At 47.5% G+C, this 16,774-nt stretch overlaps 3 protein-coding genes across 3 annotated transcripts in view; 1 reads left to right on the forward strand and 2 right to left on the reverse strand.

Moving 5' to 3' along the window:
• Positions 1-968: 968 nt before the first annotated feature.
• On the reverse strand, positions 969-4,269 carry Pmar_PMAR004133 (aspartate kinase, putative; the record flags this gene model as incomplete). Its single annotated transcript, XM_002765094.1, has 11 exons — positions 969-1,270; positions 1,314-1,491; positions 1,536-1,648; positions 1,701-1,784; positions 1,965-2,049; positions 2,093-2,186; positions 2,230-2,313; positions 2,359-2,438; positions 2,899-3,366; positions 3,915-4,021; positions 4,206-4,269. The coding sequence occupies 11 exons, from the start codon at positions 4,267-4,269 to the stop codon at positions 1,095-1,097; spliced, it is 1,533 nt and encodes a 510-aa protein (XP_002765140.1). The 3' UTR covers positions 969-1,094.
• Positions 4,270-9,735: 5,466 nt separating this feature from the next.
• Positions 9,736-10,403, reverse strand: Pmar_PMAR004134 (hypothetical protein; the record flags this gene model as incomplete). The annotated part of the gene is made up of 5 exons (XM_002765095.1): positions 9,736-9,785; positions 9,878-9,983; positions 10,096-10,164; positions 10,217-10,265; positions 10,345-10,403. The coding sequence occupies 5 exons, from the start codon at positions 10,401-10,403 to the stop codon at positions 9,736-9,738; spliced, it is 333 nt and encodes a 110-aa protein (XP_002765141.1).
• Positions 10,404-15,747: 5,344 nt separating this feature from the next.
• The window catches only part of Pmar_PMAR004135 (hypothetical protein), a gene marked incomplete at both ends in the record, with an annotated part of 1,930 nt that continues 903 nt past the window's right edge, over positions 15,748-16,774 (forward strand). Inside the window, one exon of the mRNA XM_002765096.1 lies at positions 15,748-15,848. Coding sequence (XP_002765142.1) covers positions 15,748-15,848 — 101 coding nt within the window. The remainder of the gene's footprint in view (positions 15,849-16,774) is intronic.

The following is a 16,774-nucleotide window of genomic DNA, read 5'->3' on the forward strand; positions in this document are numbered from 1 at the left end:
GTATTACTTGTACTTGTAGACTTGAACGTGAACATAAGATACATTCCGTACACTTGATCTTAGCACGGCTAACTCTTAAGACGGTAGCGATCTTAGTTTAAGTTTCAGTGTACATCTGAGTCCTCTCTGTGGTAAGTTAACGCAAGCAAAATAGGAATGTAGACAGCTTTGCTCAAGCCGACCCTTGGGGGACATTCATGCGTGTTGATGTGGCGTCCATCGCGGATTCTCTTCACTTCGACCTCGACTGACTCATCGAAGTAGGATTTCGGTTTACTGGACTCGCCTCCAAAATACAGCAAAATAGACACTCTCGGCGATGTTAGTACTGGCATGACGACCTTTCAGATTGATTAAATCGATCGGTATTTCCGTGAGTCAGCCATCAGCATTGGAATAGTAGGGCACAACATCACCGATGAAATAATTACGCGAAAAGTGAGACATTAATAGTCAATCGAGTGTATCCAAAGGAATGAGTCCTACAAGACTCCTCGCAAAGTTGGTTGTATGAGCCTTGCCCTTTTCGTAAGCTATCGCCGAGGTATTCGCTGAATGATGGTCGCAGGGCTCGAGCGAAACGCTGGGACCCTCGCTGTTAAGTTGACAGTGTCAACCGTTATCTGGAGATGATGAAATCGGTCATTGTCAATGGAACCTCCCTATTCGTCTTCCACTCAAATAGGAGTACTGTCCTTTTCCAAGCTGCACTTCTACTTGTGGGCCCTAACCCCGCTGAAAGTGCCTCTTTTCACCTTTAATGTTACACCAAGGACATTCTACTTCAGTATCACTGAGCCTTCTACATTTCTGAAATATCCGTTCAAGTAGTGTCACCGGCGGCATGCAGGAACACCCAACTAGTGAGTTCGATCCGAGAGTCCGCGGGAGAATATCACTTACTTGCAACGCAATAGACGACAAATCATCACTGAGTCAAACTTCAAGCCACTGATCGCATTATCATCATAAGACACGTTCAATTGCGTCGATATGCAGACTGTGGAGTTAACTCAAACCCAAGCGATTCGCTTGGAACAAACCACACGCAGTGAACCTTCAGCTCCATGTAGACTGCACGTCAGAACACTTAATCATCGGGCCGCTCCGCCTCTCCCACAGCAGCCACTGTCATGCAGTGCCGCGACCCCAGCCTCAGCGTCCTCCTCAGCGACAACTATAGTGATATTCCTCTCACTCGAGCCCTGCGCTACAGCACAGATGTTAACTCGGGCAGAAGCCAGCGCAGTCGCCGCCCTACCGAGAATGCCTGAGGACGACGCGGATAATTCCAAGGTGATTGAGAACCCTACCGATCGATCTAACCATACCATCACCAACCATCGCTAACATCGCCATGCCTGTCGTAGTAGTAACGCCAAAATCATGGTAGAGACAAATTTCTCGATAGAAAGCTCGTTCGATCGCCGCAACACACCTCTCGCGATCAGCAGTACGTATCGCAAAACAGATGGAGTGCTCCGAAGAAGCCTGATGCAGATGCGATGTGACAAAGGTTTGGTATCGAGTCCAACCTGTGTGAACATGATAACATTAACACCGGCCTCACCGACTGCTCCAAAAAGACGACTGGCCAAACCGTTGACACCAATCAGTCCACATCCCTCTACGTTGACCAAGCAAATGCCTGATGATCCTCCATGGGGACGAATAAGAAGAGAGAAACTCAATTGACTCACCCTTCATGGTAGACACTGCCTTAGCAGTGAGCTGATGCCGACAAGGCGAGCCCGGTGGGGTCGGTAGCGAGGTTATCAGAGTTCCTGGAACACACTACCGAAGGAACACGTAGGAACTTGAGCATAAGAGTAAATTCGTTATTGCACTAGAGCTTCTATATTGTTCATCTACTATTTAATACATTGGTCGCGCATCTCGCAGTCGCTTCGATTCCACATACGATCCAATCACCACAGCAGTTAACCCTCATCACTCCATCTCACCTGAGCATCCCCGATTGAATGTATTTCTCAGTATAATCGGTATGTTCTTATCAACACACGGTGCCATCGTCTTCGGATGGAGAACCTCATATAAAGATCTAGCATTTTCACTCGAATTGATCACCAACCTTCGCCCCGAACCAGGCCATCTCCGCAGCTTCCGAATACGACAATGACTCCAACATTTCTGCCTTCTTCACAGATCTCGGATCGCCGGAGTAACTGCCCCCACAGTGAAGCGATGATGTCTCTCCGATCCCATTACACTCCATCAACGTCGGTCCATATCGTCAGCCGCTGACATCCTCTGGACGACTGGTCCGAGAGAAGACGGGCAACTATAGCAGCACTGAGAGCACACCATTATGAGGGAGGGAGATACGATGGACGGCACCTCAGGTCGCTCCCATTGCGTTTCAAAGTAGTGGGTGCTCCGGACGCTTCCGAAGCCACGAAACCCGTAATGATGGTCACCTACAGCAGCACGCTTGTATGTCATAATAGACTTCTGATCCGTTGCTCTCTCTCACGGTGACCCACAGCTACCAGCACAGGCCAGATACGTTACATCAACTACCATCTAGATGAGCAGTAACATCTCAGGCAGTTGGCCCCCACATCATGAGATGTATATCCACATCGATGAAGGTGGGACTACTGAATAACGCGTAAAACAACTGGAATGGGGTGAATCGTCCGGTGTCATTCGTGAAGTGTTTCCCTTCATATCCCGTGTCACAAACGGAGTATTACGCCGCTTCATGAAAAGGGAGTAGAACTCCACTGTAATAATCCTATACGATCACATCATTTAATACACTTCCAAAAAAGGAGCCGAAATGGTCGAGTTTGCGACTTCCTCCGCACCATCTTTGAGGTAGTTATCAAGTCCAGACATCGAAGCCCCACTTCACACGGAGTCTTAGAGTCTCACCTCGAATTCAGCAGTCTCCTTTTCCACCTCCACCATTTTCATACCACTCTCATCCCAATTAACTCTATCACTGCCCTCTTCGAGGAATATGACCCTCCGACCATCCACAACCGTCGATCGTACTCCGTTGCGTTCCAAAGCCGCACATAGAAGCCTGGCGCTCCACGATTCGCCATAGCCCATGATGACGTCGTAAAATGGTTGTGGACAGACTCCAACCACTTCAACCGACTTCAAACAACATGCGATTCTTTCCGCATCTTTTTCGAATTCTTTCCGATACTCTGACGAATTTTCCAAACTCCCGAGGCAGGTGATACAGTCATAATGCCTCTTTTTGATGACATCAAGATCGGGCTCCCATTCGATATGCCTTTCGGCTAGACTACATATTTCATAGAGGGAAGTTGTCACACCGGACATGGCAGAAACGACAACAGCGAGATGACCGCTACCACAACAGTTGACCTGAAAAGCCAATACGAGGGCAGAGTACCGGGCGAAAGAGTATTGATGTTGATTGTGGAATATAAAGATATGGTTCTCGATGAAGCACACACCGAGGAGATCGATGAGCCGTCGTGGGGACGGTGAACAAACAGATTCCGATCAAGATCAGTGATAGAGAGAACGATAGTGATGATCTAGTCATAATGTAGGGGAGGAATGAGGGCACATAGCAAGAGAGAAATAGATTGACTTTACGGTGAAGAATTATAAGGAAGCTATTGATTCTATACTGATAATTCAATAGGGAGATAATTACATGAATTATGGATGGTGGAAATGTATTTTCAAGAATATCCCACTCCTCCGGTGCTCATCGTACTGTTTCGCAAACTTCAGGCTAGACTACGAAGCCTCAAAAAATGCTGCGGTGTCATGAATCGTGCTCACGAAAACCGATTCACATTGCAGCAGAGGGTTTCACTTCAAGTACCCCACAGCGACAACTTCATAGGTAGACACCGACAGTTACAAAATACCAAGGTTTACTTCGAACTATGCGCTACTACCTCATATGTTATGATATCAGCAACCTCCTTGATAGCCTCGGGGCTTCCCATACTCGTTCCGCCGAATTTATGAACTCTCCAACCTTCACTCGACTGTGATGCGGCATCTGAGATGGATCTCATTTGGATGCTCAAGAAAAGGCCCATATATCATAACAGGAGAACGCCGATTATACGAGAACCTTTTGGAACCTTTTGCTACTGTGGGTATGAGCTGAAACTATTTCAAGCAAGTAGATAGCGTATATTGTGACCCGCTCAAGGGTGTATATCTCCCCCATAATTCACTACCTTCACTCCCCATATCGATACACTCCATTGCACTGCCAAGCCGCATCCGACTTCCTCCTGTCATTATAAGGCAGTTGAGTGAAAAACTGATGAGAGGGAGAAGAATATCTTAATCAACATCAATGTTCGTTTATTCAGCGTGAAAGTAGTGATGTTGTATCTTGAGGTTGAGCAGGCAAGATACGGATGAGGTCCAATTGTGAACCAATGATTTGTGGACGCACAATTGTACACATGAATCATGTGACATGATAGATACCTAACGGTAACAACTACACCCGATGAAGATTGGATGAGGCGACTATGCCACTGCCCCAACGCATGCCGTACTGCAACAAATTCCTCCGGGTGGGGCGACTATGCCACTGCCCCAACGCATGCCGTACTGCAACAAATTCCTCCGGGTGGGGCGACTATGCCACTGCCCCAAGATATGTCTTACTACAACAAATTCCTCCGGATGGGGCGACTATGCCACTGCCCCAAGATATGTCTTACTACAACCGATTCCCCGGTTGGGGCGACTATGCCACTGCCCCAAGATATGTCTTACTACAACCAATTCCTCCGGTTGGGGCGACTATGCCACTGCCCCAAGATATGCCTTACTACAACCAATTCCTCCGGTTGGGGCGACTATGCCACTGCCCCAACGCATGCCGTACTGCAACAAATTCCTCCGGTTGGGGCGACTATGCCACTGCCCCAACGCATGCCGTACTGCAACAAATTCCTCCGGGTGGGGCGACTATGCCACTGTCCCAAGATATGCCTTACTACAACCAAATCCTCCGGGTGGGACGACTATGCCACTGCCCCAACGCATGCCGTACTGCAACAAATTCCTCCGGGTGGGGCGACTATGCCACTGCCCCAAGATATGCCTTAGCAGGACCAATTCCTCCCGGTGGGGCGACTATGCCACTGCTCCAAGACATGGTTGTTACGGGTTAATCGGTTCCAAAAAGAGCCCCTCATATATGAATTATTTAACCTCTTATCAGGCTACCCATTATGAACACTCAATCGAGACAATCGAGACGCTATTCCTCATTAGACGAAGTGGTGACACTTGCTCGTGACCCGACAAGACCTCTTCTGGGCGATCTGTCACTGCACACTCTGGACAAATTCACATGAATCGGACGAGTTATCGACCGCCCAGCGCTGAGAGATCCGCCCTACTTCGATGTGGGCAGGAACCCGACGAGATATGCAATTGAGGAAATGCGCCGACGATAATCATGTGGATGCGTGCAGACAGTCATCATACCATTATTGATGCTTGACAATAGAAGTAAACAAGTATTCAATAGGGGAACTGAAATTGAGCGTGACAATATCACTCAATATAATGACTCAGGGGAAAACACCATCAATTGCGGGGCACGCAGGTACACAGGACTGCACGCACGAACAAGGCGTCCATTGACGCTTGCAGGCAGAACCGTTTACTTGGTGTCTCATTGAAACCCACCGCAAATGTTATCAACGGGCCACAACCCGCTCAAGAAGATAAACGAGCCCGCGAAGCAACTGCGGAGCGGTAGCCTTCCGCCGGAAGGTATACATATACGAAGAGCTACCCACAACAAGCCTGTAGTACAGGCTACGATACGCCTCCTAGATGTTTCTCGTGATCGTACATGTGCAGTACTGTAACGGTCTACTTCGCTCGGCGACGACACAAGTTGCCGCACTCTCGATTTTGATTGTGTGGTTGTGTCCGCCCCGGTGACTCAGGTCTTGTAACTAAACTTGGTTACTCCGTAACCATCACTTTCGCGAATCCTGCGTCCGGCGTTTCATCGTCGCGAGCGGAGCTCCCGTTTGCAGCGGAGGAAAAACTGCATCGCAGTTTTTGCATAAGTACGAATAGTTGATGGTTGAGAAATGAGTAATGTGCCGGAGGGTAATACTTCTACCATCTAAGGAGAAGGGAACAGTTAGGTGGTTTGGTAATCTGCCCAATCAACGACGGGAACGTGTCGGGTAGATGACCTTCGATGATGATGATGATTCACCAGCTCCCTCAGGATCGAAATGGACGGAGTACATGATCCCGACTATCACGATGGTACGTATGATGGATTTAAATACTTTGACACACACCAATCACAATGCGGCACTTTTGCCAAATTGAAAAAAATGGAATACTCTTGATTCGTTATCAGTTATTATTTACTAATTCGTTATTAGTCAAAGTTGTTATATAATTCTCAGGTTAATTTCGGCAAAGACCTTCGGCTATGCCTCCGCGATAAATACCAAACGTCAGTTGGATATGAAGAAAGTTGGCTTGTAGGGGAAGAAGACGTAAAGAGGAAGTTGAAAATACGATGGACGGCTGATGATCGACGGAATTCAATCGACAGGCGGAAGTCAATGAATTGGAATGTGTCGGATTGGAGGGAAGCGAATTGGCGACTTTAGGGGAGGTTGGAATTGGTACGGAAATTGTGACGATGGAATTATTGAAGGTCTTCAGATGAACTCGCTGGGATGTTAACTCGAGTCCGCGAGTTGAATTTGAAATATTCTCTCCTCGACGATTGGCACGACGTTGAAGCTCTCATCGCCGCTCTGCCCAACCTCGAGCATTTGTCTATCGCCGGGAGTAAATCCAATAAATTCCCAAATGGGACGGCCGAACGGAGAAACAGCGGATGCCGGACATCCGGTGCCCGAAATTGAAGAGCTTAGACATCTCCTCGGCTTTAATCCCATGGAGGGAAGTGACGACTCGTTGCTTCGTCGGACTGGACAATTAGCATTCAGTCAACTTATCAGCCAACGGATATGATTCCGCTGTGGAGGGTATCAGATGATACTATCATCCTACCTGCCCGCCTGATGGCGGTCGTCATGATGGACAACCAATTCGCTGATTTACGAAAAGTTCTACGACTTCTTCCGTCGTCTGTTGAAGGTGTGAACCTTTGTACAACAAAGTTTGTTGTTTGGCAACAAAATCGGAGATGTTCGCCCATCGGCGATCGACAGTTCGACGATAAGAGAATTGTCAATCTCTCGGAATGACATTAAAGATTGGAATTGGATTGGCGAGTTGACGAAGGCGTTACCAAAGTTGAAGGCATTGCGGATTACAGATAGCCCAATTTATGATAAGTAAGTCGTTAAAAGACGTGGAGTCTTCGAGGCATCAATTCGCAGTTACGTGAATGATTTACGGTAAATCCAAGTTGCGGAAGTTCGGCTGACGCTGAAGCTGAAAGGAAGACAATTGGGTCGATGGCCGATCAATCGCGTCAGGTGGGGTCCACCTACGGGCAATCGATTGGTTTTCGATTTCGGGAGGACCAAAATTTTGAAAATTTACTCACATTTATTCATATGTGTGTTCGTTACGAGTAACTCGCATGCCGCCTTTGGGATGTTCATAGCATTCAACCAAACTCGAAAAGGCCTTCTGCCGGGGTTGAACCGACCACCTCCCGTTTACTAAAAAGCCGCTGATCCCAGGGGGCAAAAGAATATGAATTAGTTTTCTGGTCTATTTTTCTACGGTCTGAGAGAGAAGAATAATAGAAAGGGATAATAAGGAAGGGAGAGGGGAGGGAGGGTGGGAGTACAGCAGGTTTAGGTGTGAAGCACCTTTGGGAGACCGAAAACACCAAAATGGTTGTGCACAGTCTTCCAGTATGCGAGCACTTATCGCGCTACGAATAATATATGCGCGGTGCGTAACCGAATTCAAAGCCACATGCATCGCACATGTAGGCGTTGTCACTGACTGTTAATTCACTATGATTTACTATCCTTGGCACGTGAATTTACTGAGAATAGGATCTGCGAAGTTGGGGTCACGGCGTGACCGTCACGCCACTCCAAAAAGTCAACGAAGTCTCCGTTACGAAGACTTATCATTGATAACTTATCAATGATAAGCTATCAATCGAAAACTGTTTATATAGGTTTTCTCGTGTCACCAATCGCCTTTCACAGTGTTTTCCCTGTACCACACCATTTCATTTTTTCCTGTCAGGGGGGTACCCTTGAGCAATATGCTGAAGGTATGTGATCTGACGACCACGATACACCAGCCCGCAAGGACTGGTAAAACGAACAAAAGCACTGGAGTCTAGTGATCCGGGGGTCAAACTCCAACACTTCCCGAGATCTCTGTAGCTCAGTTGGTTAACGCTCGTGGCTTGAATCCCACCCTAGATGATCGTAAAATACTCCCGACCTGGTTGGGAGTATTGAGATCTCGGTCTCAATCCTGAGGATTGAGTCCTCCTTATGTCCTCCTTATTGGTCCTTTGTACCTCCTCATTGGTCGGGCCGAGCAATAAGGAGGTCGTTTGAGACTACTTCTTTGACGGCCTTACCTATCAAAACTGTGTGCATAAGCTCCCGTCGGGAGCCTCCCGAGCTAAGAAGGCTGTGCTGAAAAGGTATCATCCTCCGCTTCCATCATGAATTTAGCTACTTATATCGCTGTTCCATGAGGTCGACGAACTGAATGGCTCGTCAATGACGATCAGCTAACATATAGCTGCCGAACGGTGAGGCCGAATAATTTCGATGCCGTTCGAATGCCGCTAGCAGGTACGTTTTGCATCGTCATTGTTCTCGAGACGTCATTCAATCGCCGATGCAAACACATCAACCGGAGGACGACTCATCGAAAGGTTGGAGGAAATTCATACTCATTTTGTGGAAGCCAATCAAGTCGGAGAGGTGGAAACGACTCGGGAGAATAAAATTGGAAAGACGCTACGCAAAAAACGATAGGTTGATATTCGAAACATCTTCGATTCAGTCGTGCTGAAGATCTTCCCGCTTGCTAATAAACAACCGATTGACGTCAGAGTTCTGTCAAGCATGAGAGTTGCCGACCTCAGGTCCCCCGGCTGCCGTCGTTTACATTCGCTAGTTCTCCTCAGACTTTTGGTATATAAAACAACTCGTTGGCCGCTGGATTTTGACAATTTGGCATTGCAACTTGGCGATGATCTTCTCTCTAGCAGTACGAAAGTTAATTGCATTTTTATCATCGTATTCAATCAAATCATCCGATGACACGTGTGCACGACTCGGATGAAGTGTCCTCCATAATCACCGATAAGGTTAATTCCACTTCCATCCGACCCGTTGTTTGAGAGGCATCAGTCATCAGTTGATCATCACCATTCCCCTTGAGAAGGTTGATAGTTGCGGTGGTTGGGCTATGGTGTTGTTCGAATCTGTCCCGTAACTGGTGTAACACAAAGGGATACTGTAAACTAGGGAGGTAAGCTGTAGACTGGGAAAGAATAATCGTACTGATCGTAAGGCGAAGGTAGTACTGTGTTCTCACGCGCAGCGCACAGACGAAGTACGTAAAAATTGTCTACCGTCCTCGGATAAGCGATGTTAACTCTTGACCAACATTGTCCTGTTGACGAGACCAGGACAAGGATAATCAATGTTTTAGAAAGAACGACAGAAAAAAATACCATGGAATGTTGAAAATCGAACGAAAGTGGATAATGAGTCTGACGACGTGATCTGTGACGACAGCCTTTCATTTGTTGTAGCGGGCATAAGCTACAGCCTCAAATTTTCCCTTGTTGTCTGAGAACAGAGATATTTCGGATGACTAGTGAGCGCGATGCCGGGAATTTGGACACACTGTGCCATCTTTCGAGTTGAACAAGAAAACTCACCCAATATTTTAATAAACTTATATTCTTCATACAGGGCGATTCGAGCATGATCCGTAGGGTTCGCCCAGACGTAGACAACATCCCAGTTCGGCTTGACTCTAGGAAGCTGGAAGGAAACAAATGTTGAAAACAGACGTCTGAATGAGCATCTCTACGGCAATAGATAACCGCACTGTACGAGTCGAACAGTTTGGCGAAGAGTGTCGTGGCAGACTCACGTCTTGGAAGGTCTCCGATAGAAGTCTAGCCTCGACTCCTTTATTCTTCCATTCCTTAGCGACCACCAACTGAAAGTCCGAACGGCAACAACTTCAAGTTGGAGGATTCTATCAAGCTTACCTTGTACATGGCGCCGATGGCCCCACCCGGGTTCTTGCATCCACTCGGCCTGTATAAGTAAAGTTCAGCTCAGACGTAATTGGCCCGCCTCGCACGAGAAGGAACCATATTCAGTGGGTAATGCTTACCGTTTATCTTTGATCGCTTTTTTGACATCATCTCGCACACTGGGCTTAGGGATAGACATATCCAACACGCCGACGACCATCTGAGGGAAGATAGCTGGGTGTCAGCGAGGTGCTGGATCCACATTGCTGTCCTCAATGCCTTTCTAACCCACGGTACTAAAACACTCCGTAGAACACGGTAGAGTCAAGCAGGATAGCTGCTTCAAGCGGTCTGCTTGTACGAAGATCATTTCATGTATATCCATGTGATCACTCAGCTAGTGACTAGCTGCTAGTCATCATCCAGCTATCAACTACTCAACCGTCGAACTCAATAGAGCAATTGAAGGTAGTCTCACTTGATTTCTAGTGTAGACTCCGACCCAACAACGAAACAGTTCACAACTATCAGGGTCGAATTCATCTGCGAGAAGGGATAGGTCATCTCCGTCCTTGTATTCACGATAGACGTAGTCGTCGAGCGAGCGCAGAGCCGCCTGGTCTCCCATCACCGTTAGGGAGAGTACTCCAGACAAGAGGGAAACGAGGAGTTTCATGTATGACCGAAAGAAGTCTTCACCTGGAGCGCAACATGTAACGTCCTCTTGGTCACGCCATTCACTCCGGTGAGAAACCCAACACTTGCATCTGCGCTTGATGATTCCAGTTTGTCATCAGAGGATGTCTTCAACCTGCTATCGAAGTCCAATCACATCCTGAAAAAGTTTCAGAAGTCTCCCTCGTTCCGGAGCTCTTCTGCTCTACTAATATCGATCAACTCGTGTACTTCACGCAAAACGCTCCGAATGAACAAGTTTCCGCACACACTTGTGCGGCCTAGATCTCCTACGCAATGTACACGAGTAAATCGACCACGGGGGGAGGAAGAAACATAAAAAGTCGAGACAGACAGGATCACCGTTGGAGGCGACTGCTCGGATCGTCGTAATTGTACCTCAACATGTGACAAGCATCTCATTCATCCATCTTGTTTGACGCGCGCAGGTCACCTGATGACCTACACGTATGTGCAGTTTCACGGCTGTTGATCGGACACTCAATCTTGTTACCTTCATTCCCCTCGTTCCCCCATAAGGATAGTATAGATTCCTTCCCGCATAGTATATACCCTCGTCGGCAACGGATCGTACCTTGCGTTGTACGAGTACTTCGTCTCTCACCTTACAGCATTCCGCTCCTGGCTTTTGGGAAGGTCTTTGTGCGAGGATGCGTGCGACTGCTTAGGTCGTCGCCGCCCGAATAGATTCGATCAGACTATGTGTTTGCCTGTCTCATTGCCCCATATGTTCCGACTGAACGCAACCGGCTTCCCGAAAGTGTGACTAATTGCTGAGCGAGCGGAGCATATACCGCAACAATAGGCACTTTCGCGTTGTACGTGCGTGCGTGCAGAATTATTGTAATGTAATGTAACTACGAAGCGTAGTCGATCATCGAACGACTCGTCTATGTGCCGAGGTTTGCGAAAGAGTCTGAAAAATAGATTTCTAGAACAACTCAAAGAGATATGCCCAAAGCGTTCTTCGACGGGAAAATGTCCAACTCGGGGATAGAACCGGAGACATCATCATTGATGATGATGATGATTCATCAAATCCATTGATTGAATCAATAGACGCGGACTAAGCGAGCTCCGCCCTTTCATTATGAAGACTTAGTGTATAATGATTGGTGGAGTATCATTCCACGCGATTTGACACATTCCCGCCGTCGATGTCCTGGGCGGGCAAACACCTTATGAAAGGGCCGAAAAGCCAACATCCAAGGCACTAATATCTGTAACCCCACGCATCGACGGCTCCCTTATTTACTATGTTGAACTTGAGACTCGCTTCTTGCTAATCGACTTTACGTATAAAAAACATGCAAGAATTGTTATCCACGAGTGTTGGGTAGTTGGTTCGGCGAATGACGTAAGCTATTTGTTAATGGCAGCTAGCACATAGAAGCGTCGAGTGATAGCTAACAATGTTAGCTTCATTATGTTAGTCTAACATGTTGAAGGGTCATCGACTGGTCCGCTTGTTTCTCCTGCTGATAGCTACTCTCGAGCAGCACCGATGATATCAGGTCCTGATGAGCAGGACCTGATAATCGAGTTACAAGTTATAGAATGCAGTTGTCAGCGATGGGCTTCTAAAGATTTTTTCCGACCGCTATGTTGCCCGCAGTATTATCATTCTAGTTGTGCATATACAGCACTACTAAGCAATTATCTGTTGCTATACATCTCCGCGGGGCAACAAAGGCCTCCACATTCAACTACCCAACTCGTGACTCGAGTCTTAGGCTAAGACTCTCAGCGTTTACCAAGAGAGTGCCGAAGATATAACCATCTTTATTCCTTCATCAGCAATTGTATCAGCGAATTCGCACTGCTTCCGTGCGCAATTGTATCTCCTAAGAGTAAATGCGCATAGTTTCAAGATCTCGTCTTCAAAGCCTCTTTGCAGTATTCTCAGCTCAAGAGAACGCCATTCTCTCGACCGTCTGACCTCTTCATCGGCCAGTCCTTGCTCAAAAAGCCTTGACACGAATTTGCGTCTCGCTGCATAACCGGCTATGTTATCTTAGTTCCATCCCAGCGCCTGCATTGACCCAATATTATTGGGCATTCCTTGTTCAAGGGCTCTTTCAGCTTCGTTGCAAGAAATTTCCGAATATCTGGAAAGATGCGCAGATATTGAGTCAGTATTATCGAGAATGTGAAGCTTCTTTATTTCGCAGCAGTAACTGATGACCAGGTCTTGCGGAACGCACCAACTAGCTCTGCAACTGCAGACGTTGGGGCATTCTGTCTTCTTTCTCGTCCCCTCTGAGTTTGTTTTCGTGCGGACCTTGATGACCACACCACTTGTGAGCTTCGAAAAAGACCGTTCTACGTACGGACACAGCGGACCGCGGCAATGCATACTGTCTAAGTTCCGTCCCGAAGGGAGTTCCAGTCCTAAACAACACCATCCATCATCGGTACGCACATGAGGACCAGAGGATGCTACGCCATCTTCAGAGAAAGATCGTCATGGGCCTGGGCTGAATGAACAATAGCTCAGAAGTCACTGGTTTCGGGGAGCACGGGATAGACAAGCCGCTTCAAGGCTTTCTGTCTGCCGCAATTAGCCCTTAGCAACTGGAAATACGGATCTCATGTGCTTGATGGTGTGGCTGACAGTCACAGTGTGGCCGATGGGAGCGTGGTAGTACGACGCTGCCATCGGCAACTTAGCGGCGGAGCTCCAAGTCGCTCCGCCCGGGCAACCTCGGGCTATCTTCCACACAGGCTCTCCCGCCAGGGCCATCGGTCATACAAGTGGGTCACGGCAAACCTGCGAGGAAGCGACTGCTGCTTCTGCAATGACTCCTTCCTTCTGATAAACAGACTGTACGCCATATGCTCGAGGTCCTTCATGTGATACCCATGGCCTTCCACAAGTCAGTGGTCTTCCACAAGCATATGTTACAGTCAAAATCGCAGCATAATGAAGCATTCAGACTGTACCAAGTTGGTACTACCAACCCTTTCTGTCGATATAGGCATCTCTTGGGCCCTGAACTGAGATATAAGTCATGCCTATGGCTCCAACGGCCATGCGGTGCGCATGATGCGCATCTAACGCGGCGTGAGTCATGCGGCATGATTCATGCCTCCTGCCAGCGGTCATGCTGGACTTCGTAGCGGTGCAGGCAATGGTAAAAAGGGAATGCATTTGAGGGTTCTTGATGATCGAAACCCGAATTCTTGATTTCCGTTTGTCACATTTAAGACTACATCTTTTTAGGCAAGGCGAAAATTTGAATTTATCAAACACAAGATCACTTTCGACTAACGAATGCTCACCTTACGTATCTTACGCTCTGGTAGATATTCGCTCACCCGCAGTATGTGTGCAATATTCCTGCATTGTGTCGTTATCAACCGAGACGGTTGTCCCTTGTTCGTGGATGAAAGATTAAGTCGTTATCTTTCGGTCAAGGTCAACCTCTCCAGTCTTGGAGGAGTTGTGTTATCATATCGGAATTCGAGACTGACTATGGTGACAACTCCCCTGACGGGTCCTCTGTATATGGTGGAGCATCTGACGGCCACATCTCAGAACTTCTGAGAAGTTCCCTCAAAAAGTTCTGATGTCTTCTGAGTAAGAAGACATCACTGACACCCGTGTCTTGCATGGTGCATCATCCGAGAAAGACGATGATGGTGATAGTTCTGAACAGGCCGATGACCCCAAAGAGGATGAGTTGATGTTCCTGAAGAGGGTTCATACAGCTGCTCAGTTGGTATACCGGACCTCAAAGGACACCATCTATGCTGGTAAAAAGCCGGTCGAGACACTTATACGAATTCTTGAGGTGGACTCCGGTAATCCTATTTATAAGTGTATGTCCTTTCACTGTCTCAAGGGAAAGGATCTCGCATCCTGGGTGTTTACATGGGCACGTTCCTGGTCTGTCAAGGCTCACCCGGATGGTCACGATTTATACCATGGTGGAAAGGGAAAACCCTCGGTCGTGGGACTATCCCAGAGTCTGGGATATGATATCTCAAGCTACTGCGAACTGCCAGCTCGACCCTGCTCGGAGCAGGCCGCTCCATTGCAATTGCTTGCTTTATGTTTGGTTGCGCCCAGAACTATCAGCGACCAGATCGCTTATGGGGCTCTGGAGGATCTGAAAGACCATGACTCTGTGGGACACGCGTCTGCTTCCTGTCTCTCAGCATGGCAAGAGATCAACAACCAGTCTACGTCGTCACGAATGGCCGATATTGTCACTCGCTTTATTGCAGGGTGTCGTAGGATGCCATCCTGAGGATGGTAAAACAGGCTAAGAATGACATGGTTGCTCTGAGCTCTGCTGAATGTCCCATGAGCATAATTTTATCCTCCTCCTCCACGAGTACGTTGGTCTTCCTGGGATGGTGAGAGATAATCCTCAGCCTTGGAGCCGGATTTGTGCTCGTGAGAAACAGAGTATTGAGAAGATAGCTGAGCACTCCGACGGTCCCGAAATAAATTGGCCACTGCGTCGACATCTCTATGTGGAACTGGTCGCTTCCAGCAGATGCTGGCAGTTGAAGAGAGAGCCCTTGATGGTATGTATGGAGAGAATACGAACATCGAAATGTCCTTCTGGTGTTATGGAGATTCTGACGGATGTAGCTTATGAGTCCAAGTTCACCAGTATAAACACCTTCCTCAACTTGAAGAGACATAATGAAAACTCTAATGCTGAAGGTGATGCGAGAGGTGCTCCGATGCCGAGGCTACAATGTAGCCGCTACATACCATGGATCCAAGAGTTACCCCCAGTAGTGATATTATAAGGAGAGCTCCTAGGTCATTCAATCCTCCTGCTCGTATCGAAGCTGTTGCTGCAGCTCATTGCGTTACTCAGCATGATTTAATGACTAAGATGAATAAAAGACAGGGCATAATCCGTGGTGAAGTTGGACACATGTATGTGGATCGTATGAAGTTCAAAGTTGCTGCTGGTTATTCTGAGAGGTGTTGCATTGCTATGAGAAGCAGTCTCTCCACTCTACTCATCGAGCCATTGACTATATCTCTACCCGGCCAGGAAAATGTACATGCGCGTTGCGGTTCCGACACGATGGCATCTGTATCAGTAATAAGTGGAACCTTCGTGACCCAAACGTTACTCGGAGGTCGTCCTGACACCAACTTTATAGTGAAATACCTACAGTGTAGGAAAGTCAATGGATCGAATAGTTCGATATTACAGTAATATCAAGTAATGTATCAAGTATCTAAGTTGATCACTTTATCAAGTATTACTTGATAAAGTGATAATGGTTGATATTAGCTTCCGTGGTTACGAAAATAGACAAGTACGCTAGATTATTCCAGAGCAGTGCTTAGGTTTGCCGGCCAGTCTTGACCTCAATCTGAGTTATCCTGACCTTTGTGAATATGGCATCAATGTGCAACTACCGGAACACGCGCCATGATTGAAGAGTAGTTCTAGATCGCTCGCTGAACTTGCTTTTGAGCAGCTCGTTCTACAGGTAGGCGAGAAACACCCTCTATCAGGTGCTTGTCAGTATCAAGGTCTTCTGAGACCCCTTTCGAGGTGGGACTCCCAGCTCGAAAGGGGTCTCACTGAGACCGTCTCAGCCTGGAAGAGGAAAGATACGCCGGTGCAGCGTTGTGTTTATGAGGTCAACTGAGACATGAAGTCAGAAACAGTAAAACCGCAAGCCTCGTACGACTACAATGTGGATATAATTGCGAACCTCAACTGAGTACCAGGGTGGCTGAAAGTGGGGAATTATACCTATTATTCCCGGGAATATTCCCAGGGAAGGGAATTAAGGAATTATTTTGGGGAATAATACCTGCATTTTCGGGAATTATGTAAAATAAAAGCCGAACAACGATGAACCTGTAGTTCCTTAATGGATTCTGAGGTT

Source organism: Perkinsus marinus (assembly GCF_000006405.1).
Source record: "Perkinsus marinus ATCC 50983 genomic scaffold scf_1104296975656, whole genome shotgun sequence".
NCBI classification, from domain to species: Eukaryota; Perkinsozoa; order Perkinsida; family Perkinsidae; genus Perkinsus; species Perkinsus marinus.